This window comes from Branchiostoma floridae, chromosome 6 (assembly GCF_000003815.2).
Source record: "Branchiostoma floridae strain S238N-H82 chromosome 6, Bfl_VNyyK, whole genome shotgun sequence".
Taxonomy (NCBI): domain Eukaryota; kingdom Metazoa; phylum Chordata; class Leptocardii; order Amphioxiformes; family Branchiostomatidae; genus Branchiostoma; species Branchiostoma floridae.
The window spans coordinates 12,572,887-12,600,220 of record NC_049984.1 but is presented as its reverse complement, the minus strand read 5'-3'; the positions used below and the strand labels follow the sequence as shown (position 1 = coordinate 12,600,220).

General features: G+C 42.0%; 2 protein-coding genes across 2 annotated transcripts; one reads left to right on the top strand and one right to left on the bottom strand.

The window, feature by feature from the left end:
* The first annotated feature begins 11 nt into the window (after window positions 1-11).
* LOC118417030 (5-oxoprolinase-like) lies at window positions 12-19,380 on the top strand. The gene is made up of 33 exons (XM_035822376.1): window positions 12-301; window positions 1,436-1,627; window positions 2,139-2,270; window positions 2,442-2,548; window positions 2,960-3,075; window positions 3,472-3,604; window positions 3,948-4,060; window positions 4,516-4,604; window positions 4,881-4,998; window positions 5,513-5,567; window positions 5,750-5,837; window positions 6,136-6,270; window positions 6,677-6,789; window positions 7,127-7,215; window positions 7,795-7,876; window positions 8,302-8,439; window positions 9,049-9,187; window positions 9,834-9,946; window positions 10,462-10,576; window positions 10,791-10,840; window positions 11,060-11,096; window positions 11,230-11,340; window positions 11,582-11,683; window positions 11,850-12,024; window positions 12,326-12,510; window positions 14,092-14,238; window positions 14,794-14,928; window positions 15,224-15,373; window positions 15,955-16,029; window positions 16,760-16,842; window positions 17,352-17,512; window positions 17,867-17,964; window positions 18,263-19,380. Exons 1-33 carry the CDS (start codon window positions 110-112, stop codon window positions 18,428-18,430), a joined length of 3,936 nt encoding a protein of 1,311 aa, XP_035678269.1. The 5' UTR covers window positions 12-109; the 3' UTR covers window positions 18,431-19,380.
* Window positions 19,249-27,334, bottom strand: LOC118417025 (adhesion G-protein coupled receptor G2-like). The gene is made up of 15 exons (XM_035822372.1): window positions 26,623-27,334; window positions 26,060-26,157; window positions 25,539-25,688; window positions 25,099-25,193; window positions 24,792-24,885; window positions 24,233-24,434; window positions 23,608-23,795; window positions 22,956-23,114; window positions 22,455-22,582; window positions 22,000-22,262; window positions 21,447-21,516; window positions 21,216-21,329; window positions 20,727-20,928; window positions 20,415-20,580; window positions 19,249-20,103 (listed from the first exon to the last, which is right to left on the bottom strand). Exons 1-15 carry the CDS (start codon window positions 27,047-27,049, stop codon window positions 19,919-19,921), a joined length of 2,541 nt encoding a protein of 846 aa, XP_035678265.1. The 5' UTR covers window positions 27,050-27,334; the 3' UTR covers window positions 19,249-19,918.

Below are 27,334 nucleotides of genomic sequence, written 5' to 3'. Positions count from 1 at the left end.
AAAACATAATATATTGTCATCGTAGGGTTCAGGTAAATTCATATTCGTCTTATGAAATATTCCCTTTAGTTAAGTAGACGATGCCGAGGTCAGAGGTTAGCTAGACACAATGCTGAAGAAGATGTCCACGAATGCGTCGATGAAGAAACTGTTCCAGTTCGCGATAGACCGAGGCGGCACGTTCACGGACGTGTACGCACGATGTCCGGGAGGGAAGACCAGGGTCATGAAGCTGCTGTCCGAAGACCCCGCCAACTACCCCGATGCTCCACGGGAGGGAATCCGCAGGATCTTGGAAGAGGTGACTCTGAGTTTGCAACTTTGGGGGCGTTCACCAGATGGCTGAACTTATGCCCTTTTCTTCTTCATCTTCTTCTTTGTGTTTAGGTGATCACCAGGGGTGCTGTTTTTGTTTGCGTTCGCGTGCTATCAGGTAACGTTATAAATCACGACTTAATTCTGCATGGATTCTGGTATTTTGGTGTATATAATTTGAGGTCGCCATGAAACATGGAGATTTTGACCCCCTATCAGTTTTGTCACGTACTGCAGCATTGCAGGCCAACAATATTCATGAAAGTAGTGACTGGTGTATTAAACATAGACAAGTTAACCGTCCTTTTTTTAAATGCTCAGTTATTTCTTTCAGGCATTAACTTTTGCCAAGTCATGGTGACCTAAAATCTTCAGGAGTTTGCCATGACAAAGCAATTTCATTGTTCTGAGCTGAGGCAAGGCTTGATAAAATGAACTACCAGTTTTAGAAGCATATTCCTGTGGGATACGAATCACTTATCTTGAAGATTTTTTTTATAAACAACGGTTATTAATAGTGCAGTATTTAACTTAAAACATAACTTAACAACAACATCATTCTGTATCATCAAGCTGCTGATATTAATTGCAAGTTCATTGCAAGTTCCTTTGAATTCATTTAAAGAGATTCAAGACACACACTGGTGCATCCCACAGCTCTTTGAAATCTCTCCATTTATGTTCTGAGTAGATTTCTCCTCTACTCACAACACTCTCTCTCTCCAACTCCTTCCAGACAGTTTGACCTATGACCTACTTTTCCCCCCACTCCCTTGTCCTCTTTACCTAATCTCCAAGCAGATCCTACGATGGCATAATATAGTACTACTAAACTGGCCAAGGAGTGTAGTCAGCTAAGAGGTGTCTATTTGACCCGGTATCATAACACACCAGCTGAATACATAGCTGTAAATTGATTATCATGTATATCCCAAGCATTTTTTATTACCTACCATACCACAATCTGTGAGGCCATCGATCCAATTTTCATAAGTTAGCAAGCATTAATGAATATCGTCATTGAAACATTAACATTGACAACTTTTAAGTCATAGGAATACAATATCATTACAAAGTATCATTACACATTTTGTTATTCCATCTCACCCTACTCCATTAGGAAACAGGTATCCCCATGCCAGCTGACCAGCCACTGGACCCGTCTCTGATTGGCTGGATCCGTATGGGCACAACGGTAGCCACGAATGCCCTACTGGAGAGGAAAGGTGAGCGCATGGCGCTGGTCATCACTCAAGGCTTCCAGGACCTGCTGCACATCGGCAACCAGTCACGGCCAAATATCTTTGATCTGGTAAGGTCTATCGTGTAAAAACTGACAAAGTCATTTATTCGTAAAAAAAAAGTATAATTTTTGTTGTTTGTACTGCATACCTGGTAAATTGCCTCGTGGCATAACACTACAGGTTTATGGAAGATAGTACATGTCAATACGGATTCGGTACCTAATTGAAGCTTGGTACTCATTTTTACATCATTGAAGTGCCTTTCCCAAGAGCACTACATCAGAGCAATAAAAGGGACACAGGATCTCTGTGTATTAGACCAAACATCCTGTTCTATCTTCTGCCTCCTACTCCCATATCTAAGCCCTACATGTATGTCAGTCTATCAAATTAGACATCCATGTTAGCCTTGTCCATGGTGCTGAAAAGAGTATCATTATGGTCCATACTTACATTATTACCTGATGTTTTAGAATATTTTAACCTCTGTCAGAGGTTGAAATATATGCTTGTTGAATTAGGATCTGTGACCTCTGATATTCTTGAACTTCTTGTGACATAAAAACTTTTTTGTTTCAGGAAATTGTGACCCCAGATGTCCTGTATGAGGAGGTGGTTGAAGTGAAGGAGCGTGTTATCCTGGAGCAGGAGTCCTGTCAGCTGGACAAACCTGCCGACTTACAGACTGTCACTGGAACAACAGGAGAGAAGGTGTGATTACATACACTTCATAGATACTGCAACCACTGAGCGACTGCTGTTAGCCTCACTTACACAGTAGATTATGTGGAGTATGCTCTCAGTGTGTGGGTGAAGCTGATAGCATAGTTGGATGATATACAGCTTTCTTGACAGTTGAGTGACAGGTGTGTTTCTTGACAGTTACATGTGTGGGAACAGCTGGATGAGGTACAGCTACGTGCAGACCTACAGGCTATACTGGATAGAGGCATCAGGAGCTTGGCTGTGGTCCTCATGCACTCTTACACGTAAGTTAAGGAGGGATGTGTTTTTATGTTTTACCTTCACCAAGCTTACTATGTTTTCAATGCCATTTGTGTGTTTGTGGATAGTATAACTTGAGAATCCTTGAATGGATCCATATGATTTTTGGAAGGTGAGTTGAGGTCAGGAAAACAAAGATCAACTTTGATAATGAGACTCCTAGTGACTTTCTACAGTACTGCAGTGGAACTCCCAGTTTTGACATCTGGTGTTCCAGACATGCCATTTGAATTGAAAATTCTTGACCATATTCTAATTCTTCCAATGTTATATGACACAGTCAAAATTTCTCCCAACAATGAATCAATTCTTTTAATTCAAGGTTAGCCCTACAATATTGCCGTTTTATTTACATTCTTCTATGTGTAAAGTCTGATAACCATATCTTTTTACAGTTTTGCAGGCCACGAGCAGAAGGTGGGCCAGCTGGCCAGGGAGATGGGGTTCCACCAGGTGTCCCTGTCCAGTGAAGTCATGCCCATGTTCCGTATTGTACCCAGAGGTTACACAGGTCAGGAGATAGCAAGCCCTTACCAATAGTGCACTGTTCTATATTTGATTCTATGTTAATGACTTCTTCTGGATCCACATCCTTTAAAAATTTAATGACTTGATCTTACGGTGAAAGTCATTGTATGTGAAAATAGACTGAGATTTTGTAACCAATTGGTGTGTGTTTGTTTCTTTCCTTGTTTCTTTGCCTTGGTGTGAGTGTACAGTTATGTGAATATTGCATCGTGGCAGCATGTAAGGTAGAAGTGGTGTAATAGGATACTTGGAAATTTGGAAGTATGGTTTGGCTCGGGTTCAGTGGTGTCACAGTTGAGAGACTCATGGCAACATCCACACAGGCAAACTGACTCAAGTAAAACATGTACTGGTATTTACTGTTTGAGTTTTCTTGCAGCTTGTGCAGATGCTTACTTGACTCCCCACATAAAGAGGTACCTTGCAAGTTTTGGGAGTGGTTTCCAAGGAGGTCTGGAGAAAACACAGGTCCTGTTCATGCAGTCAGATGGAGGTCTCACCCCCATGGACAAGTGAGCTAACCCAAACATTTTGGCTATTATTATGGGAGTCTCAAAAATTGTGAAATTAATTTTGAAATTTGAAAATTGAAGTTTCAGATCAATGCAATAATTGGGATTCTGTTATGTTGTAACAGTAACATTAATAACTTAAAGATATTCTTATACACGTTGCCTTCCTTGTTAACTCCATGAATCAATATACCTTACAGCTTGGTCTCTGGGTTGACATCTATAAAAGGTGATAGTAACCTGGTATGCCAATCCTTCCACAGATGTGATGAACCTCAATGACTAAAACAACTACTTGTGTTGTTTTGTTTCCACCATATTCCCGTTCCTCCACATTCCCCAGATTCAATGGCTCACACGCGATCCTGTCCGGCCCAGCTGGAGGAGTGGTTGGTTATGGCATGACAACCTTTGACCAGGAAACTCAACAGCCAGTCATTGGCTTTGACATGGGAGGTAAGTAAAAAAGCGTTTTGTTAGCTGATAGTGCAATACAGCTTTGCTACAGCTCGCGCCTTTTAGCCAAGCACACCGCATCACCTGTATTCTTCTTGATAACTGTTTACATATAGGCAATTTTACCTGCAGGTGTTATCTCTCTCATACATGAAGCTTGCTAATGTTTAAGTCCCCAACCAAGACGATGTGACTCATTTCTAGTCATGCCCAGACCCTGGCGTGAAAATGGGCTGCCAGCACCACAGAATATAAGATAACAGTGTTTCCTAATAAAACTATAGGGTATATGTAATGCAAATTGCATGTTGGTACCAAAGAATCGCAAATATTAATGCAACGGAATTACAATTAAACAGATTTATCTTTTTAACATCTACTTCTTGGAGAAATGAGTGGTACAAACTAAAAACTATTAATTGCTTCTACGTTTTCACTTGCCTTACCTTTCCCAGGTACATCTACAGATGTGAGCAGGTATGCAGGTGAATATGAACATGTGTTTGAGACAACTACAGCTGGGGTGACTATACAAGCTCCACAGGTAAGACAGAGGACCTTCCACTATATACACATGTACAAGCATCTGCATGGGCAGACATACATGTAGCAACAGTAAATTTAGGACCGGCAACACTTCAAGTTAGGAAAATGGAGATGCATATTGGTATTGACATGCATTTTTACATGCCCAGACACAACCAGACACTTGCGACCTTTTGTGTAGGATTACAACCAACATGATAATAGATATCCTCACAACATTTCAATTATTAGTTGTTACTGAAAGCTTTTGTCTGAACGATTTCTACTTCCCCAGCTTGACATCAACACAGTAGCAGCAGGTGGGGGCTCCCGGCTGTTCTTCCGCTCAGGGCTGTTTGTTGTTGGACCAGAGTCGGCAGGGGCACACCCTGGGCCTGTCTGCTACAAGAAAGGTGGGTGCTTCTTTTCATTCTTCTAAGCAAAGGCCCACCCACAGCATATACAATTTACTGGAGAGGCTCTGCAAAACTGGGCTGAGGTTTCCACTGTTGTTGCTGGCATGGCCTCTAACCAGCTGTCAGAGAATCAGCTTTATTTATTAAAGAAACATTTAGACAATTCTCTGATTGGCTGACAGCTGCAGCAGGTTAGAGGCCAAACCGACAAAATAGAAACCTCAGCCCAGTTTTCCCAAGGTACATGTATTTTGTATTGGCTGTGGGTAAGGCTTTTCACATTGTATAACGTATAACACAACTTTCTGTCCTTTCCTTTCCTATTCTATCAGGGCTATAAGAATTGTGGCTATAAACATGGTAAGGTTTGGGGATTACTGCCAAACTTTATTTTTTGGCAGTGTCTTTTCAAATGACATTTCTACTGAATACATGTCACTTTGTCTTGCATCCTATGTCTTGGTAGAATTTAGTGTGCAAACATTTATTGAGTTTCTGTTTTGTGGAATAGGTGGCCCCCTGACAGTAACTGATGCCAACTTGTGTTTGGGGAGACTCCTACCAGAGTAAGCTCATACCATCTTTAATTTAACTGAAATCTCATAAATTTGCATTTTCAATATGTTGTTAATGCCAAAATGTATTCTTTTCAACAGGAAGATAAATTGCAAATCATATCAGAGGACAATATCTAGTGTGAATTTTTTTTATAAAAACTGTGATTCTTAAATATTATACTTCATTGCAGGTATTTTCCTTCCATCTTTGGGGAGAAGGAAGACCAGCCATTGGACAAACCTGCAACCATGGCTGCCTTCTCAAAACTTACACAAGAGGTAGGAAATTACTTTACCTGTTTTAACCCTTGATTATCTGAGTATGCCACTCCATTGTTAATGGTCTTACTCAGATGTCTGTTACTTTATCACCTGTACAGAACATTTCCTCTTTCACCTTGAATTGCATCTTCATCTTCATAATAACATCAGATAGATCTATAGACTAGACATTTTGTATCTGCTCTATGTTATCATATCTAATAATCCACTTGCTTTTATCCTGTAGGCTTGAGTTTGCAAATAAAGTTTATCCAAGTAGGATTAAGTTTTGTTCTTCATCTTTGTTTTTTCCAAGGTCAATGACTTCCAGGCTAGCCAATCAGATGCAGATGGCACAAAGAAAGAGCCAATGACAATGGAGGAGATTGCCATGGGGTACATACAGGTGGCCAATGAGGCCATGTGTCGACCAATCAGAGCTCTGACACAGGTGGGTTGATCACATATTGTAGGTTACACTGTTCAGTAGAATCATGAAAGAGAAGATACACATCTACTTGTACAAACGCCAATCCAAAGTCTTCGACCTGTCCAAGAGCTATATTCCACTAAAAAATCACAACTATAGCATGTCCTGAACAGGAGATATCAAAACCAGAAGTTCCACTGCAGAACCGTAAGGTGACCTTTGTTTTCCCAACACCTAAATTGTACTTGTACACACCTACAATAGCATGAGCATTCATTGATAACTTGCCCAGTACTTGTTTTGTTAGTTACAAACTGTTAGATACCCCCAGCCAACACATAAACAGCATCTAAAACATAATGGCAAGGTAATGATTATTATAATGTAAAATAATGTCTGATGAACTAAATTTTGTAAATCCTCATAGGCCAAAGGTCATGACACCTCTCAGCACGTCCTGGCCTGTTTCGGGGGTGCAGGAGGACAGCATGCTTGTGCCATCGCCAAGTCTCTGGGCATGTCCACTGTCTTCATCCACAGGTGAGGACGTAACGTCTGACTACATTTGGTACTGTTACTTGTGTGCCCTGTATGTATCCATGACATCAGCCACAATGATACTGTTAAATGCCTCTTTGCCTTTTTTTTCCTGCTTTAAACTATTGATAAATCTTGAAAGTTTTGCAGTGATTTCATTTCCGTAGTTTTCGTGATTGTTCATGACCTAGACACAGTACATCTCCCTTACTTGTATATGTCCACTGTACTGATTTGTTTCAACCAGAAATTTAAAACACAGCAAAATCTCCATCTTCCTGCTACCACAAAACAAAAGAAAAGTAAGCTGATTTACAGTACCATTTCCCTGTACCTGCAGGTATGCTGGTATCCTGTCTGCCTATGGCATGGCCCTGGCTGATGTGGTTCACGAGGCGCAGGAACCATGTGCTGTCAACTATAGTAAAGGTGCAGAAGTTAATAGATTGAAGTGAATGTTTAGACTTAGATTTGAAGTCTACAAGGACCTGTGTGAAATTTGAATGGCAGGGAACTACATATGAAACATACACACAATGTAGCATACATGTGTACATACATGTAGCCCAGTATTTATTAACACTTCCTCTGGATCAAGAGGTTAGAAGTTTGAATCCTGGCTATTGTTGCTGACCCGACATGCATGCTTCTGTACACAGCTCAATGTCCTTAGGACAGGACATTAAGCTGTGGTCCACTGTTCATTGTAGTTGTCAAAAAGTGCAAAGGAAATTTCTCCTCTAAATTGACCTGTAAATATTGTTAGTACTACATAGCATGAGTCTTTTCTGTCACAACCAGTGGAAGAATTATGAGCACTTCAGTGAGCTATGAAACTAGTTTGAAATCACTTTCACAAAAGAGTCCTTAAGAGAAGAGAAATTCAATGTATTTTGAAAATTTTCAAAATCTACAAAGACATGTGTAAATGCAGAAACTCATTGTTGTTTCCACCTCAACACAAGGGACTTAAATGATTAATTCTGTCTATCAAATGTTTCCTTTTAGACAACTTTTCTCTGCTTGAACAGAGAATAGCAGCACTCAGGCAAACCTGCATTAAGGAGCTCAAGACTGAAGGATTCACAGAGTAAGTATTCTTCTTTTCAGACAGAATTTGATTCAATTGACTTGATTTGCTAAAATGACACGGTGAAAGTCAAATTGATGTAATTGTATGCAGGACAAGAGTTAATTGGTGATGAAACATATTTTCATGGAAAAGGAGAACATTCTATTCCATCATCAGATAAGATTTTGAGATCCTTTTTGACCAATGATGTTGGAATGGTCAAATTTTTTTGTTCAACAAATTACCGTCCTGGTGTAGAATGCAGACTCTCTGATTTTACTTGATGCTACTATGCAAATTAAAACATTCTCCATTCAGAATGGTCTCCCATACAAAAGAATATCCCTGTGCAGAAATGTTTCCCATGCAAAAGTCTCACCCACAAAGGAGTCTCCCCCATTCAGAAGCTTTCCCCTACAGAAATATTTGGTCTCTAATTTCAGGGCTCAGATCCAGACGGAAGCGTTCCTGCACCTGAGGTATGACAGGACAGACTGTGCCCTGATGTGCTCCTCCCATGGATATCCACCAAGTACTGACACATGTGGGGAGGGAGACTTTGAGAAGTCCTTCACAGACAGGTACTGAAAGCCTACTAGACTCATTAAACTTAACTTAAAGTATTTTTTTCTTATTCTAGACTGGTTGTTTCACTAAAGGGCACTGAATGTTTACTCCTTACAGGTATAAATTTAAAATGGCTTCAGTAGAACAATGTATGATTGCTTAGGTGGAGATTCCAGGCTTATAAAGTCTATGTTCCCTTGAACTGGATTAAAGTTGTGACAATCTTATTTTTTTCATGTCAAAATCCCTCATTGCCATACATGTACGACCTTTGATTTTCATTGCAATTTCACTGAGGAAACCCCTTGTCATTAGTAGCGTGTGTAATTTACTGGTTGGTGACCCTACCTCTGGACCAAGAAGTCGTGGGTTTGAATCCCAACTGTTGTCCCTTACCCGACATGCTCGCTACTGGAAAAATTTGCAGTCCTTCAGCAGGACAGGATGTTAAACCTTGATCCACTGTGCCAGAGGAATCCCTGCTGCAATATACCTGTATATAATAACTTTGATTGTTTTCTGTTGCATGATCAGTGAGAAGAAAATAGACTGTTCATTGAGTTCATTTGAGCTAAACTGGTTGAAGATCACGTTCACTTTTCTTTCTTTTGTGTGTCTCACAGGTACATGCGTGAGTTTGGGTTCACAATCCCTGGACGACCAATCAAAGTTGATGACATCCGCGTACGCGGGGTGGGTCAGACGGGGATACGTGACCACCACGTGATTCGGCCCTCTGGTCAAACACCCAGGGTGGAACTGGTGAGATGCACATGGTTTTAATGGGGAATGTATTCATGATAGAGTGTGTGTAGTCACAGCGAGACAGATGGATCAAACCCTGGCTTAAGTGCATTAATGTTCAGATCTACAATCCACAATTTGACAGTATATGGCTAGTCTACAAAATGAGAAGAGTTGGTAAAGGAACTGGAAATGGGAAAATGATTTTTATTAGGAGGTAACATGAATAGGTGGCAGAAGAAAGTTGATGAAAAGAAGGAGTGAAAGCAAAAAATTGCTGACTCAGCTCTTGATAAAATCTTACTATAGTATAGCAGGGCTCGAAATTCATTTTTGGGATTAGGTGCACTGGTGCACCCAGCTTGAAAAATCGGGTGCTACTTAAATTTAAGTAATAACGTAATAATAAAACTTTAGCAAGCTATCAAATTCTTAAACAAGTACCATGACAGACATTTTATAATCTTTCTAACACTTAGATGTCAAGAATATGATGTATACTAGTATACTTTGATATCTTTACATACATAAGCCTATGAAAATATTTGGGTGCACCCTGTGCACCCACAGAAAAACATTGGATGCACAGGTCCAACTTTGGGTGCACCCAGTATTTAGAGCCCTGCAATAGTGTATACAATCATTTTGTAATGTCATTTTACAGGTGACCAAGTGTTACTTTGACAACCGTTACCATGACACCAATGTATACATGCTGGATGATCTGTCATGTGACCATGACATCCATGGGCCAGCCATTCTTATTGAGAAAAACAGGTGCAAAATCTCAATAATGCTTTTCCTAAAGTTTATAATTAAAGGATTACCAACAAGTCCTCTGATTATTCTCATGTTGAAATGACCAGAAGCTTGTGTCACGTGATCTGGACAGAAGTGTGATGTTATCAACAGGTCAAAGGTTCATGGATGACCAATGAGCCCTAATGACAATGACATGTTAAATGACATCACACTTCTGTTCAGGCCATGGGTTTTGGGCCATTTCAACTTAGATTATAGAGGACTGATCTAAATATTGTTGATAAGTGCTTTGTCTTGTGTAGGGAACTAGAGTATGCAATCTTTGTAAATTGTCAATTAGCATCACTGATCGACTTTCATTTGAATATGCTTCTTCTTTCACAGTTAAGGTTTTGAGTGGTTTTAAAATCTAATTTATTTTAAAAGTATTGTAATGATGACAGTAACAAATTCATCTTAGGTTAGAGAAGGAAGCCATCTTGACTCTTTCAAATGGTTTCAAAAGAAGATTTCTGTCTTCTGGTCTTTAGTACCATCATAGTGGAGCCTGACTGCAGTGCCAGCATCACTCCAGAGGGGGATGTGAAGATATCGGTCGGCACTGCTGGGAGGAAGAGAATAGGAACAGGACTGGACGCCATACAGGTTAGCACCTTTTTCTAAGGGCACAACATCAGGCCTGCTAGGAATTTAAAACCAGAATCTTTGCATTCCAACAACCCTAACCTTAAGACCACCTTGCCATTTTAATAACCACCAAACAAACATATATTTTACATTGGCATTGATTAGTGTATTGAATCAATGGTACATTTTCAAAATGTTACTTAAAGAAAACTGTATCAATTTTTGTCTGCAGCTCTCGATCTTCTCCCATCGGTTCATGAGTATTGCTGAACAGATGGGCAGGTAAGTTCTATCGTTCTTGTTCTTACACAGTTGATTCTTCCCAGGAAAACTATCCATTTTTATCTTTATTTTATTTATTTGTTACTTATTTTAGATAATGAATGAATCTGGTATAGACATTTCTTCCTCAGCCACAAATTATTCTAAACAATTCTTAAACTTCACTTGTGTAAAGTGCACTGACTCATTTGACTTATGTTGGATGTTTCTTCCATGTAGAATCCTCCAAAGAACTGCAATATCCACCAACATCAAGGTAATGGGAGAACAGTTGACATGTCTTAGGAATTATAATGCATGAAAAACTACTAACAAGTGTTATAAAGTTTGTGGAAGCAACATTCCTGCATTAAAAGTGCAGCTCCTTATCATGTATTAACCCATTTCAGGAGAGACTTGACTTCTCCTGTGCGCTATTTGGCCCAGACGGTGGACTGGTGGCCAATGCACCTCACATCCCTGTTCACCTGGGGGCCATGCAGGAAACTGTCCAGTACCAGGTCAGGGTTAACACTTTCCCCCATACCCTTCTGGGAATTGTAGGATTAGACCTGTGTAATCAAGCTACATTGTAGCTTGATTCTTGATTACACAACCCATTCTTACATTAATATTAAAATTTATTAATATTGATATGATTTTTACATAACATGATCATACTGTCAAGTGCGTTTAATTTAACATAAAGAATTATTTCCTGAAATTATATACACAGTTCTTTCCACACTGTCTTATATACAGTTGAGGCAGTTAGGAGAAGACATCCATCAAGGTGATGTCATCTTAAGTAACCACCCTTCTGCAGGAGGGAGTCATCTACCTGACTTCACGGTTATCACACCAGTAAGTCTATATTATGTATTTTAACAATCATGATTTTAATAATATGTCCATTTCAGTCAGAAGATCTTCCTCCTTCTGATTACAAATTTTTTATCAGCTGATCACGATGTATTTTGTTTCAAAATTTGGGTAAGTGCAGAAAGATTGTTCTCATCTATCTCCTCAGGTTTTCTACAAGGGAGAAGAGAGACCTGTCTTCTTTGTGGCATCACGAGGGCACCATGCAGATATAGGTGGCATTACACCTGGCTCCATGCCTGCACACTCAAAGTCTCTCAGTGAGGAAGGAGCAGTGTTCAAGTCCTTCAAGCTGATAGAGAATGGGAAATACATGCAGGAAGGTTTGTGACTGAAAAGTAAAATGAAATTTGATATGCTATACTTTGCTCATGCTATTCAATACCTATATATAGACTAGTGTCTATTTTAGGATTCTGTTGAATTCCTTTTCTATTTTTTATATCAAATGGTGTAACCAAGGTTTAAAGATGAAGGGATGAAGGGCATCTCACTTACTCAAAACTCATAAGACCTGAAGGCCACTTCAACATTATGGGTGACTGGAGTAGGACTGGAACTTTGTGTGGAACTCTAACCATAACCACACATTGATAAACTTTCCATTCCTTCTGTCTCTGCCAGCCCTTACAGAGAGGCTGATGGCCCCAGGGCTGATCCCGGGCAGCTCAGGCACCAGGAATCTCCATGACAACCTGGCGGACCTGCAGGCTCAGGTGGCAGCCAACCAGAAGGGCATCAAACTGGTGCAGGAGCTGATCGATGCTTATGGGCTGGATGTGGTGCAGGCTTACATGGGATACATACAGGCGAGTACAGACTTACATACAGGCTACATTCAGATAATGAGTACAGGCATACATGGGATACTTACATACAGGTGAGTTTAAGCCAACTTGGGATACCTACAGATGAGTATGTTTGCCTGTACCAGAGTGGAACGCTCAGCCTGGTACAGTTGTGACAGCCCACACAGTTGGGTCCTTCTGCGCCAGGCTGGAGACCAGCCCACCCCACCCCCTACTTTGCCACTGTTGGGGTTACTTGGGGGTTTCTTATTGTAGATGTAGATGTAGACTGCTGTAGCTAGGTCACTGTATGTAGGAGTGTGGAAAGTTGTGTATGAGATGATTATACAAGTATTTCAAATCATAAAGCTATAATTTCCACTGTCCATCGGCAATTGCATCTTTGGATTCTGGTCTACAAGCCAGGCTGCAGTACCGTCATGGATTACTAGTCATCTGTTCAGTACTACTAAGTTGCTAAATTTTAAAGGTGTAATCTTGAAATAATTCAAGAATATAGAAACATAGCTTCCTGGAATAAATAACACTAAGGCCCACTTTACATTACGCTTTTTGCGTTAGCGGGACTGGCATTAGCGGGACTGCGTTAGCGGGAGCCCCGTGTAAAGAGAGTTCCCGTTAACGTAGTCCCGCTATCTTCAAATTTTCTCCCGTCCACTCCGAAGTGTACGCCCGTAGGCCCAGCGGGAGTCCCCGACAACTTCAAACTTTGTATAAAGAGAACTCGTCGGGCTGGCGTTAGCGGGAGGTCAGGGTTCAGCGATTAGCATAAAGCTAATTTGTAGAATTCTGCATCACACAGTGTGCCCTGGAAAAACTTCTGCCAAAAGGTCGCCGGTAACCTTACGTAACTCCAAATCGTCCGGTTGATAGGATCGCCACCTCGTGCCAAAGCAAGGGCAGTGGGGTAAGCAGGGTGAATTCTAGCTGGGCGACGTCCCATCAACATCTCCCGGTATCTCAGGCGTCTCCTGCGCGCTAGCCTTGCTCCCTGCCTCATGTTGGACATAACGCAAATGAGACACGTAAAGAAAACATCTGAAACACGGCGAGCAACAAATGTGGTGGCGGCTCTCCCGCCATATATCTGATTCGCGCCTTATGTCACAGTGGGTCAGGTAAGGTCACTACCGCATGCCCTAAGCACCGCGGGTGTCCTGCCAGATTTCCGGGCGGTGTGTAAAGAAGTCCCGATAGCGGCGTCCCGACAGCGGGAAATTTCACCGCTGACGCGAAAAGCGTAATGTATAGTGGGCCTTAATAACAACATCATGTTACATGTTACCCGTACATGTTATGTCACCTGCTTACAATTTTACCAGACATGAATTGCACTTAAGCACAAATCTGTCCACAGTTGCTGATATTTCTAATTCCATAATGTTACAGAACAATGCTGAGGTGGCTGTGTGGGACGGTAGTTGCTGATATTTGTAGTTCCTTACTGTTACAGAACAATGCTGAGGTGGCTGTGCAGGATGGAAGTTGCTGATATTTCTAATTCCATAATGTTACAGAACAATGCTGAGGTGGCTGTGTGGGACGGTAGTTGCTGATATTTGTAGTTCCCTACTTTTACAGAACAATGCTGAGGTGGCTGTGCGGGACATGCTGAAGGAGATTGCCCAGGAGACTAAGGCCAGGACTGGCACCACGCAGCTGTTTGCTGAGGACCACATGGATGATGGCACTCCCCTGGTGCTGAACGTCAGCATTGATGAAAAGAAGGTGGGAACAAGTAATGTAGAGGATAAGTGCAGATTGGGATGAGAGTCTCATAGTCACATGATAGAGGTGCAACAAAGATCATGTGGGAATGGCACAGATAAAACAAGGCTAAACTCAACTCCTTCACTATGTGGCAGGCTATATGAAATTTAAGACCCTGATACTTATGACTCTGATGGCTGAACATTGTTGTGACAAGCTCTAACTGGGTACCCCAATGACCTAATGTTACTGTATGGGCGCAGCCATGAGTCGTCCTGTACTGGCACTCCCAGCTATGACACCAAAAGACTTGAGCCAAACTATACTTCCAATTTTTTAAGTATCCTATTCCACCACGTCTTCCTTACATGTTTCCACTCTGCAATATTCATGCACTTGTGCACCAAGATGCACTTTACAATTCCTCATTTTTCACAGAGGAACACAATGGTAGAATTACATGTAGATAGCTAAGAGAAGAGTGATTTGATTCCTACTCTAATCAAATATCCACACTGCTTTCTCCTCAACCTGTAGAAAGTTTGTTGAACATTTTTCTCTGTACCCTTCCAGGGAACGGCAGTGTTTGACTTCAGTGGGACGGGTCCTGAGGTGTTTGGGAACACCAACGCACCCCGAGCCATCACGTCATCTGCCCTCATCTACTGCCTCAGGTGTATGGTGGCACATGACATTCCACTCAACCAGGTAAGACAGGTGTTCACAGCAGTCTTGTGATTTACCTGTATAGTGTAAGAATCTCTTCTATGTTTTTCGGTAAACTCCTTCTTCAATGACAAGATCCAAAAGTTACCATTATTTCCAACATTCTCTTCCTTCAGAACATGATAGGAAACACTCCATTTTGTTTTTTCTATGAAATCAAATCCCCTCAAATATTTAAATTTTTACAGTGATTTTTTCATTAAAACATTTACCATGATGTGAAGAGGAGCATGTCTTCAGAAAAATAACTTTGCTCTAAAATCTCCCTCACACACAGGGTTGTTTGAAGCCAGTTAAGATCCAGATGCCACCCAACTGCATCCTGAACCCGTCTGACACTGCTGCTGTGGTGGGAGGGAACGTGCTGACCAGCCAGAGAGTGGTGGACGTCATCCTGAAGGCCTTCCACATCTGTGCTGCCTCGCAGGTGCAGTAACAGGAGGGTCTGCTTGACATTTTTATATGAGACATAGCAAGTTATTTCAATTCACCGTTAAGTGTTCCAGCTGATACTGATACTGATAGGCTACTACATGTACTAAATACATGTTAATCTGACATTGCTCAACAAGGCTGTATTTTGTAAATCGATCTTTTTGACCCATGTATTAGTGTTGGGAAACAAAGTGAAAAAAGGTGAAAGTGACCTGGAACCAGTTTAGCTCACTGAATAGCAAAATTCCTCCACTGGACATTATGGAGAAGGCAAATGCTATATGTTAAGTTACAGTAGTTACAGGTTCATTGTACTTGGGAAATTCCCTAGTCTAGCTATTTTTGACAAGCACAATGAAGAGTGGTTCACTGCATATAATGTCCTGGCCTAAGGACTGTGACCCTTTGAAGTAGAGTGTATGTCAGGTGAGCAACAGAAGGGATTCCAACTCCCAATCTTTTGGTCCAGAGGCAGAATTGCTTACCGCTGGACTGGAAAAAGTCAGACATACGTAACATGTAGACTGAGAGATTTTTCTCTCATAGATAACTTGTTTCACCTGACTATTGCAGGGCTGCATGAATAACATTGCATTTGGTGACAAGGATGTCGGCTACTATGAGACAGTTGCGGGAGGACATGGGGCGGTGAGTTGGACAATGTCAAAGTGGTGTTTGTGCTTTACCCTCTTGATATCCAGGGTTGCATGAATGTGACCAGCTTTGGTGAGGACAGCAGTGGATATGTGGAAACGGTGGCAGGGGGCCATGGGGCTGTGAGTCTATCATCAAGTCAACATACTCTACCAAGAATTCTCCAAAATTTTCCTCTCACTGAGCAATGATTTTCATACAGTCTACGCTGAAATTCAGTTTGTTTTTCTTCCAAATACAGTTTAATTTGCAGTTATCTACCATCAGCATCTGACTGTGATATGCTCTCTTCGCTTGCTTCTGCATGGCCCAAATGATTCACATGCTTTATTTTCTTTATCATGTAGTTCAGGTCTTCTACATTACGATTTTTTGTATGAAGTGTATTCAATGTAGAATGTATAAGTCACTTCAATATCATTTACATAACTTGGAAGTTCATCTGTGTCGGTAAAAGTCATTATTGAACTAGTTGAACTGTAATATCCAACACAAAAATTGGAGTCACCCAAATTTTCGACTGAACACCTGTCATTCCTTGACTGATGGTGTTCAGTTGAAAATTAAGGTGAGTCCAATTTTTTGTGTTGGATTTTACAGTTTAAATACAGTTCAATAATATAATTTACTATTGTGCCAATATCAGAGTAGAGACTATTCATGGTAACACCTTTGACTTGACTATTAACCTGTGGTGCTAATATATAACTTCTGTGACCTCCAGGGCCCAACATGGGATGGCAGAAGTGGGGTTCATGTCCACATGACCAACACCAGGATCACTGATCCAGAAATTGTGGAGAGGAGGTGAGGGACAGGCATAGTATTATTACCTCGGTGAAAATAGAAAAATAATTATCATAATCAGTTGGTGTGTTTGTTTGTTTGTCTTGGTGTGCATCCTCAGTTATGGGAATATTGCAGAGTGACAGCATGAAAAGCGGCTGTACATTTTGTCCAAGCTGTACGTCTGGACTGATTTATTTGATCCACTCACACCGGAATGGTCCCTTACTCTTTTTGATAAGTGTGATAGGTTCATTTTACGTGCTTGAGGTGTGGCTCTCCTCAAACATGGGACCTGTATTTAAATTTTAATGTCCTATATGACTCCTATCCTAATCAAAGATAGCTACTCATTTTGAGTGAAGTGTGGAAATTTGTGTGTATGTGTCTTTTCCCAGGACACAACATTTGTGGTATGTCAGGAGATTCAAACCCAGGACCTCTGGATCCTGGACCAAACACCCTAACCCTTTATATACACTAACATGATGCCACTAGTTTCATGTTAAATGTATGTTGTCCCCCCGAAGGTACCCAGTGGTATTGAGAAGGTTCCACCTGAACCATGGGACAGGGGGGAAGGGTCAGTACTGTGGAGGGGATGGTGTGCTGAGGGAACTCCTCTTCAGGAGGCCAGTCATGTTCACCATCCTGAGTGAGAGAAGAGCCTTCCAGCCATATGGTCTTAACGGTAAGTGGTGTATCTCATAGGGGACATTCTTGGTTTCTGGGGGTGCACAGAAAATACAAAATGGAACAAAATGAGAACAAAATGGAGCAAAATGAAATAGAAAATGGGAAAGAAATAGAGCAAAATAAAGTAAAATGGGAGCAAAACAAACAAATTCAAGCAAAATGTAAAGTAATGAAAGAAAATAAATCTCAAATAGCACAACGTCCTGGTGCCTGAGTCTGTGTTTTCGAAAAGAAACTGCTGTATATTCCTATGTACACTTTCTAATACATTTATACAGGTAGAAATGAGTAGGATGTGATTTGTTCTTTGCCATGTTCTTGTTCTGATATCGGTATACCTGGATACTAGGAGGAGAGCCAGGAGCCAGGGGGATGAACCTGGTCATCTATCACGATGGTAGAGTTGTCAACCTGGGAGGCAAATCAAGCGTCAACTTACACCCTGGGGTGAGTGTCATTGCAAGAGGATTTGAATCTAATGTTTCTATCATCTCTGTTTAAAGTGTTTTCTTAAACATTTCTTAAGGGTCATGCCAAGACTTTTAAAGATTTGCAAATTATTTTGAAATTACTGCAGCTATTTTCCATGGGCACAGGATACATTTGTATGCAGCAGGATGTTAACCCGGGACCTCTGGGTTCTGGGCCAAACACCCTACAGTTATACCACATGACCCCACTAAATTTAAAGAATAGAGAATAATATTATCCAGTTGTTTCATAGTCACTGTTTTTCCTGATCCAGGACTGTTTCCAGCTGCAGTCCCCAGGGGGAGGGGGTTACGGTGACCCCACCCTGAGGGACCCCAGGGAACCCGTGGCCAAACGTCGCAAGAGAGACGAGGTGGCCAGTCACCACTACCAGCAGAGGGGCAGTGTGTATGCCTACAAACTCACTCAGGAGTCAGCATAGTGTTATAGGGTTGTATTTGGGGCTCGCTCAGGAGTACTTGTAAGTCATTGACTGGTTGAGAGATGTTCTGCGCATGTCTGGTGCATGTTCAACACTAAAAAATGTATACTCCCGGTAGGCATGGCATAAAACTGGTCAGACTGTACCTGAACTACCACTGACCTTAGTTGGCTAGTGGTCGGGGTACCATGTTCAGCTATGTGTAATAAGCAAGGCTTCAAAGAGCACTTGTAGGCTTAGAGGTCTGCATTTGCTCCACAAAAAGTGCACATATATGAGAACAATTGTGATTTTACAGATAAAATTATTTTAATCCAGAGACACTATTTTGATAATGACAGTAATAACATGCTTAAATGTGAATGCCCCCTAATTGCAGCACATCTTTTGAAGGTGTGTCTGTAATTACTGTAAATGCAGTACTTGAATAGGTTAAAAATATAACCTTACCTACAGGGAATAATTGGTGTGCAATGATACACAATCAATTAATACTTTCATAACTTAGTGATAAGCTTAATACCACAACACAACATTTGTCACAACACTGCTGAACAATGTGTACAGCCAGATAAATCAAGTCAAATCAAAACAATGTGTTATACATAATCATAGTGATTATACCTCACTAATCTTGTGTCTTATGAATTATTATTATGTTATTATTTCAAAGTTAAATGCTCATTGATTAGTGTCTTAATATCAGATGTAATTTGTTAAAGCAGTTTACCTCAGTATTGATTATTGCATATATCAAACAGATGAAACTGTATCCTAGAGTACATATATAACTATACATGTGAAGGGGAATTGTGTAATATACATAATAGACGTCAAGCAAACAGGCAACAATAGGCTTATCATTGTCAAAATTCTGTCAGGTGGTAAAGATATTGCTATTAGAGGTATGAGGTAACCTATATACAGAAATAAATGCATCATCTAAGATGATGATTTGTTTGTTGATCTTAGTCACCATTTTGTAATATTGTGTTTCCGACCGCCCCTAGCAAAAACCTGCTGGCCCTAGTCTTCTTTGTGTTGACCTCCGGCAAGGGACATAAAATTTTTGATCTGACATCTGAGTCATCGGATGAAAATGGCACAGAATAATATTAGAATATGTTCCCTTCATTTCTCTTGCAATAGAAAAAGTGATCTGGGTTCCCCTTCCGTTGACCTGCATAGAATATTTTATCTAACAGTGTTTAGTTAGAATATTATACTAGTATGTAGTATGTAGAAAATACCAGTGTCCTGATGCATTTCAGGTTTACATGGGAAGTCTAGAATAGAAAGCCCAATGTACCAACCTTTTTTTAGCACCATACACAACATCAGTTTTCCTTGGCCTTTGGCCTTATAATTTTCATTTCCCCCTAAAACTACTACAATATATATATAGCAGCACCAGGCTGCCTGCACAGACACCACAATACAATCCTTACTTATATGTTATCTTGTAAACTTTTGAACAGTAACTGTCCTTCACACTGTGTCAGGCTGCATGTCCTCTGCCCCATCAGTAGTAGACTTGCTGCTGGTAGAGATGGTGTCAGCCTTGTACCCCTTGTTTCTGAAGGTGTAGGTGTGTTGGTTACCATTTTGCACGGTGCCGTTCTGCTGGGAATAGGGGGCCTTGACTCCATTGGTGGTAACCTTTCTGCCAAATGCTGTAGAACAGAAAACAACAGAGCTGACAACAAAGCATACACCTCTCTCTCTCCACTGCATAGCTAGCATTGTCAAGAAGCCAGGCTTCATTTTATTCACCTACCTCTAAGAAAACTTAGATATGCAAAATAGAAATCGTACAACATAATGCAAATATTTGACAGGCATGTAGACACTATCTCATTGATCAAACCGCTGATTGCCATGCTATAACTACTTGAATTGATGATTGTGATGGACAGTCAGGATCGATCTCACTAATAAGAATATGTAGACAATGATAATGTTCCATCTGTATCCCCTCCCTTACCTGGTGTGCTGCCCGGAGTGCGGAGGTTGCTGTTGGAGTCTGTAGAGCGACTGTTCATGACCTCGCTGAAGCTGTACTGGCGGTTGAAGCAAGTGGCGCACAAAAAGAACCAGCGGTCTCGCACCTCCTTCTGACGCACGCAGAAGAAGATGAAGATCAAGAAACCCTGGAAGGGCGAGCAAAGTGGTTAGAAGATACCACTGAAGGCTTCTCATTCTTAATACGAAAAGCCTCATCTGCAGCATATACAACATACCTTGGGGAAGTTCTGAGGAGAGTTGAATATCATAAACCGATCGCAAATGTTTTCACCTGCAGAGAGTTGAAGATGCAGAACAGGTAAGCAAAGACTGTCCTGGCGCCGGAGATTGCCAGGAAGCCGAAGGCCCAGGTGAGACCGAGCACCACGAAGATGGTAATCGCCACGCGGAAACGTTGGAGAGTCTCCTTGTGTCTCGGTGGTGGGGGCCCGGTGGCCTTCTTGGACTTCCGTAGGGTAATGGCCGACTTCGTTCTGTGAACAGATAATTATAAATTTGTGTCACAGTTTGAAAACAGTCCAGATGCGACCAACCATCACAAGAAGCTGTTGAACCAATGATAGCATGAAAATATGTGGTATAAGAATTGTTACATGTTGCTCAATATTTAGAAAGAGTTGTTACATGTTGCTCAAATTTTGTGGACAGAGCTATAGGATCCTATAGGATCGATCGGTCCAATGTCTGACAAAATTTACGTACATGTACCAAGTTACAATACAGTGATTTCAACGCTATCATGCGTTTGCTGTAACCGTACCTTTTGAAGTAGAGTTCTTTTACGATGAGTATGAAGACCACCAGGTTGAAGAGGATGATCAGACCGGCCGGCAGCATGAACGCGTAGTACAAAGGCGTTAGCGCCATCCAGCAGCTGGCATGGGAGGCAACATGCAGGTGTTAAAACACAAGATCTTAAACAATGCATTAAGTAGTCAGGTTCACAAGAGGAGACGATGCAAATGATAGCGCAGTGTTAAGAAATACTCACTATTTGTCCCCTCCAAGGTAATGGTTCACGTCCACAGCCAGGGTCACCACCACAATGATCAGGGGTGCACCTGTGGAAGGAACAGTGAATTAGGAAGATACACATTTGAAAAAAAATGCTTTGACCTGGTTTGAGCTGCAACTCCCTTGAATAAAACAAGCCTAAACACAGCGCCTTCACTGCTCTATATGAAATTATAACAGTTGACTGAACATTGTGGTGACAAGCTCTAAGTTGGTACTCCTGATGAACTAACAGTTATTACCTGTGCGGATGTAGCCATGAGTCATCCTTTCACATACAGCACAGTTGGGCCCAAGCTAATTAACCATACTTTGAATTTTCAAGTATCCTTCTACATCAATTCCATCTAACATGATGCCGCTGTTATCTCCATATTCAGACGTCAACTGCGGACGTATACCAAGACAAATACATTATTCAATTCATTATAGTTCCTTCGGTTTTTACAGAGAAACGTTATCTATACCTGTCCACTTGACACGACAGAAACAGTTGAGGAATCAGGGAAAGTATTGTCAAGTTCTCTCACCCCATGCAATAAGTGACACCTTGAGGACATATCTTGAGATGTGCGTGGACATGACCTTGACGAAGGCCATGTACATGGAGAAGGCTTCGACCGCCATCCACATCATCCCGGCCAGGAGAAAGTAGTGCAGACAGGCGGCCACTGCGATGCACCCTGCGGCGGGATCCACGCTCTCGATACCGGCCAGGAAGGTGATGAGGACGCCCAGGAGTGCCACAGAGAGCTGGATCAGGATGATCTGGGGTGTGGAGCTTCGGAAGCGCCTGGGGGGGCGTGGTAAAGACACTATTCATAATACAGACATATCAGTCCCTTCTCAATCTTTGATACGTCTCGCTGTGGATAAAAATCCAATCAAAACGATCTTGAGTTACAGATACACACAGAAACTTTCTGGAGGTAAAAAATGTACGTCGACAGCTATAACTCGCAGATAGTAGAGGGAGCATATCTACCTGAAGACCGCTGCAGTCAACAGGGTAAAACTCAGCCCAGCTATGGAGAGACTACAGCCAATCTTACTGATGATGTCAAGAGCAAACACGTCAGCGGCTGACAGCGGGTTGGCCTGACCGTAGATGTCCTGTAATGGTAAAATATCAAGTAGTGTTTTGCCGGGTGAGAACATTTTGTTTGTTTGAGTTCAAAGTGTTGATTGTTACACGTGGGCCTAAAAATAATCAATGATGTGCGTAGGATTATAGTCATTGCCATTTTGAAACACATGTATATACGTCAGTTCTGTAAGATAAGAAAGAGCCAAACCATGCTTCTAATTTTCCAAGTATCCTATTACACCACGTTTGCCTTACATGTTACCAATCTGCAATATTGACATAATTACGGACCCACAACACAACAAGACAAATAAACGCACTGATTACAATACCTCCGTTTTCACAGACAATACGTTGGGCAGTTATAGAGGCACTATGATATAAATGAGTAGAACATACCATGAGGACAGCAAAGTTGGTGAGATGATCACAGTAGCAGACGACTCTCCCTTGCTCCGTCTTGTTCTGCCAGCATCCCTCGGTAGACCAGCCGCCCTTGCCGTGCGACAAGCCAAAGTCCCAGAAAACACACTCCGTGTTGTTCGTATGTCGGTCCGTCTGAAGCAAGGACGTGACAATAGGCAGTATGAAAATTAACTAGTATTGAAGTCTGCGCGGTCACAATTGTTGATGGTCATCGCACAGTTCTGATGTCATAGTTTTTTTTAAGGCTGTGATAGAACCATCGACAAGCGCTAAGCCCTTTAGAAAGTACAGCCCTTTCAATAAAAGGATAGTTCAGCCTCAGGCTGAAGCTTTTTGCATACGACACTGGTGCGACTTTCCCAACAATTGACCACCAGTTTGCACTCGTACCACGATAGTACGACGAATCATTGTATCAATGCCCAATACTAAGGAGTTAAAAGTTTAGAAAACAGCTTGTCTGATTCCAATGAAAATTTAACCAAAGTAATAGAAAGGCCTAGTTTCCGTAGCTGTTGTATAACACAGCATATTCGCTGTGAAACATGACTCTTGTGATGTACATGTACTGTAAATGGAATTTCATAATAAATAAACATGGGAAAACTATAGGAATAAATCTCACCACGATGGGTTTGAAGCTGGTCTTTATGGGAATAGACAAGTCTCGGACAGACAGGCCAACTACGCTGCTGGCCACAACCCGGCTGTTCACTGCACGCCGGTATCCTTTGCTGTCTTCGATGTGGTCTGCTCTCGTTTGGAACAGCCTGCTGTTCTGGAAGATCTTGAAGGTCAGCCTCACAATGTCACCTGTGCAACAAAGTTAATATGTTTTGCATGTTCAAGTTCCAGCGACATGAAATACAAAACGAGTCCAATACTGCAGGTACTCTATTTCATAAATTCCACCTGAGGCTTGGGTCACATTTCCAAACAGCGCCAGGCCGGGCAGCTTTCAGGAGCTAGAAGAATTATGTTAAAGACATCAAAATACACAAAATGTCAAAATAAGATTCATGGGCATGATTTGTGTATATTACTTGGTATACATTTTAATTCTTCGTTTCTTAAAACATCCTGGCGGGTCCCCGGTTTGGAAATGTGACCTAAGCCCAACACTCTGCAACATCCACATAACTGCAGACTCACACCAAGACAATTAAACAAACACACGAACCGATTACAGCATCCAGTTAACGATGATAACAACACTTGAGACCTAACATCGTTTCTTATGCACGACTCACTGTCAGGTCGGTCCGGTAAATTGTTGAGATAATCCACGAGATCAGGATGGACGTGAATGGCTGCTTCCACCTCTCCTATCTGAATGTTGTCCACATCAACCACGCCCTCTATAGACGCCTCCGTGAAGGACCCTTCCTGCGCAGCTGTGAGGGCCAAAAATCCGTGTCCAGGAAACGTCTGGGTCAAGTTGATGTCTAAAACCTGTGGACAACACAGTTGTTCATAATGAAAAAACTGGCAGGATTGATGATGCTGAATGCATCCCATTGTTAAGTTCCCCCCACTAGTCATCTATTCACTATGATCATTCGCCTTGACCGCGGCCTATACAATCTACTGTGGATGTGGCCTCTAACCAGCTGGCAGCTAAATCGGAAAATCGACGTCGATATTTCCAGGAGAAAGCATTCAAGCGACGCACTGATTATTGTCGTATGCTCGAGGAGGAGAATGTCAAATTCTCAGAACGCATCGTCATGATGATCAAATCTTTCGGTGAATTGAGCAATGTACGACATTGCCAACTGAGGTATCTACAAGAGGTTGCCAAGAATGTACCTGCATGCACAGGTTGGACTCCACCATAGTCAAGGGCTGGTCTGGATCTGCTGGGGCCACTTGACTGGATAGGGTCTCCAGCGTGTTCAGGATGCTTTGAGGAACAGGAGAACAAATAAAGCATATTGGTGCGGAATTACACTTCATTTAGTGATCCTAGATGTATTATTGATGAACATCCGTAGCGGATGGCAGAATCAGATTCATATCCTTCGCGGACTTTTCTTCTGAATAACAGTGTAGAATTGAGTCTGAGGTGTGTTTTAGCAGCAATTGAAATAACGTCACAAGGCCCGCCCTCACTTACCTGTTCGTGACGTTATTGCTCTCTTGACCTTCCAGCAGGGTGTCCGTGTCGACGTTCATCAGCTGACTGATACTGGTTAGTACGGACTGCCCAACCTACACAGCACATGTACAGTTCAACGTACGGTTGTTTAAGTACCGATGCCATGCTAACATTTGTAGTTTGGAAAATGAGTAATAAAACGATAAAAGCAACTTTCAACAACAGAAAGGTTCATCAAAGGGAAACAGAATATTTCGCGTGTGGCGTGTTTCCACCTAACCGATCACCTTAGTCTGAAGTGGACGTATCGAACATGCAGATTATTTGCTGAAAAATACTGATCAGCTAGAAAAAAGAATGTTACTTGTTTTAAGGGTAATTGTATGTAACTTGTTTGAAGGGTAACATAGCATAGGGGGCCAATAAAGCATATGTGGCTACACGTGTTCTCTACAAACCTCCTCAGAAACTGTGTCGTTCGCAAGTACGATTCCCTCCAACAACTCCGTCGTGTGGATGACATCATGGATGTGAAGTTCGTTCGGGGTCATTGTGAAGATTTGAACTGTACTAGCCACCACCTCTGCGTTCAAATTTGTCACAGGCCTCTGTTGAAACATCAAGGCACTCACGTCAATGAAGGATAGACTTATAGATAATGAGTTATTCCATACATAAGTGACTCAAACAGCTGCTGGACAAGTTTTGTAAACGGCCAGACGTTTCAGACAGCATCCCCTGTCTTCTGTAAGCTGTGACTGAACAGGGTCTGAAGTCCAACAATAGTTGGTGTTTAATACATTTGTACCTGTTAGGCTTCAGATACGTTCAGTCACTGACAAAAGCCAATGGGTGCTGTCTGAAACGTCTGACCGTTTCCACATCTGGCCGTTTTCAAAACGTATCCTGTTGCTTGAATAGCTTTTGAGTGTGTTGAGTATCAAGGATCGCAAAACGTTGACCAGCAAGAGTGACGTACCTGTGCCAGCTCCTGTAGCCCGATATGACAGCTGATAGGAACCGCGCGTCCCCACGTACCGTCCCGTCGACATCGCCTTCGGCCTCGGTGATGACCAGCTGAAAAAAAGACGAAACATCTCACCAGGTCTCCATACCGTGTTATATTGAAAATAAAATACAGAGACTTCAAACTAATCAGTAAGGTTCTGCAATTAAACACGCGTAGACTGTGAGTATAGACATGGTGGAGAAGAATACAGAGGAATAAATGCTTTAACTGAGTAATCATTGAGACCGGAATCAATCGTACGAGTGAAACCATGCCTTAGTGTATGCCCCACTCGCACACATGTCCTTCTTGAACACGGGCCATCTCAACCTGCCACGCAAATAAAATGCGGACACACACCAAGACAAACAAACAAACAAACAAACAAACAAACAAACAAACAAACAGACAGACCGAAAAAAATCTCTGTTGCCACGGAACTAAAATTCTTGCAGTTTATCTTATTATGCAATAATGTCCCAAAGGGTTTATGTTGTTCATTTTTGTGTGAAGACATGTATCACCGTACTCACCATTCTCTGACCCTGAGGGACATGTCTCTACGGAGTAAGCATCTCTTCCAAGTGCGGTTTCAGGCCACGTTAGGGTTAGATGCACAGTTTCCCCCTGTCCGTCTGCCACCCATTGAAAACTCACGTTGTCTCCGTGGATCGCAGTAACGTCAAGAGGGCAGACCACAGGAGGGGGTTTTGTTGACTGGGGCTTGTCAGTTGAAGGAATGCTTGATTTGGACAGATTAGCTAACATGGAGGTTGTATGTATACTTGTGGCAGCGTTTGTCGTTGACGAAAGTGGTGTGGCAGTTGGTGTCAGTGCTGTGTGTGAGGAGTTACTGGTGATGGCAGAGGTCACTGTTGTTTTGGAGACGTTGTGTTCTGGGGTTGTTTGAAGTAGCGTTAAGTTAGGTACTGTTGGATCGTCGGTTCTGTTTGCGGGCATTTTAGGGGTGGTTGAGGAAGAGTTCGTTATTGAAGTAACGTTAACCCCTCCAGAGCCTTGGTCTGGCGTGGTGAGCGCATCCGTCACTAATGTTGCTAGTGGTGGCGTCGTGGTCCGAAGCACGCCAGTTGTAGCCACCGCTGTTGTTTCGGCTTGGCTGGCAGTGGTGTTGACCAGCGTTGAAGCGACATCAGAAGTCACAGTAGTGGGCGGAGGAACAGTAGTGGTGGGTAAAGTAGTGGACGAAGGTACTGTCGTCTCATCTACCTCTTTCAGATTTATGGT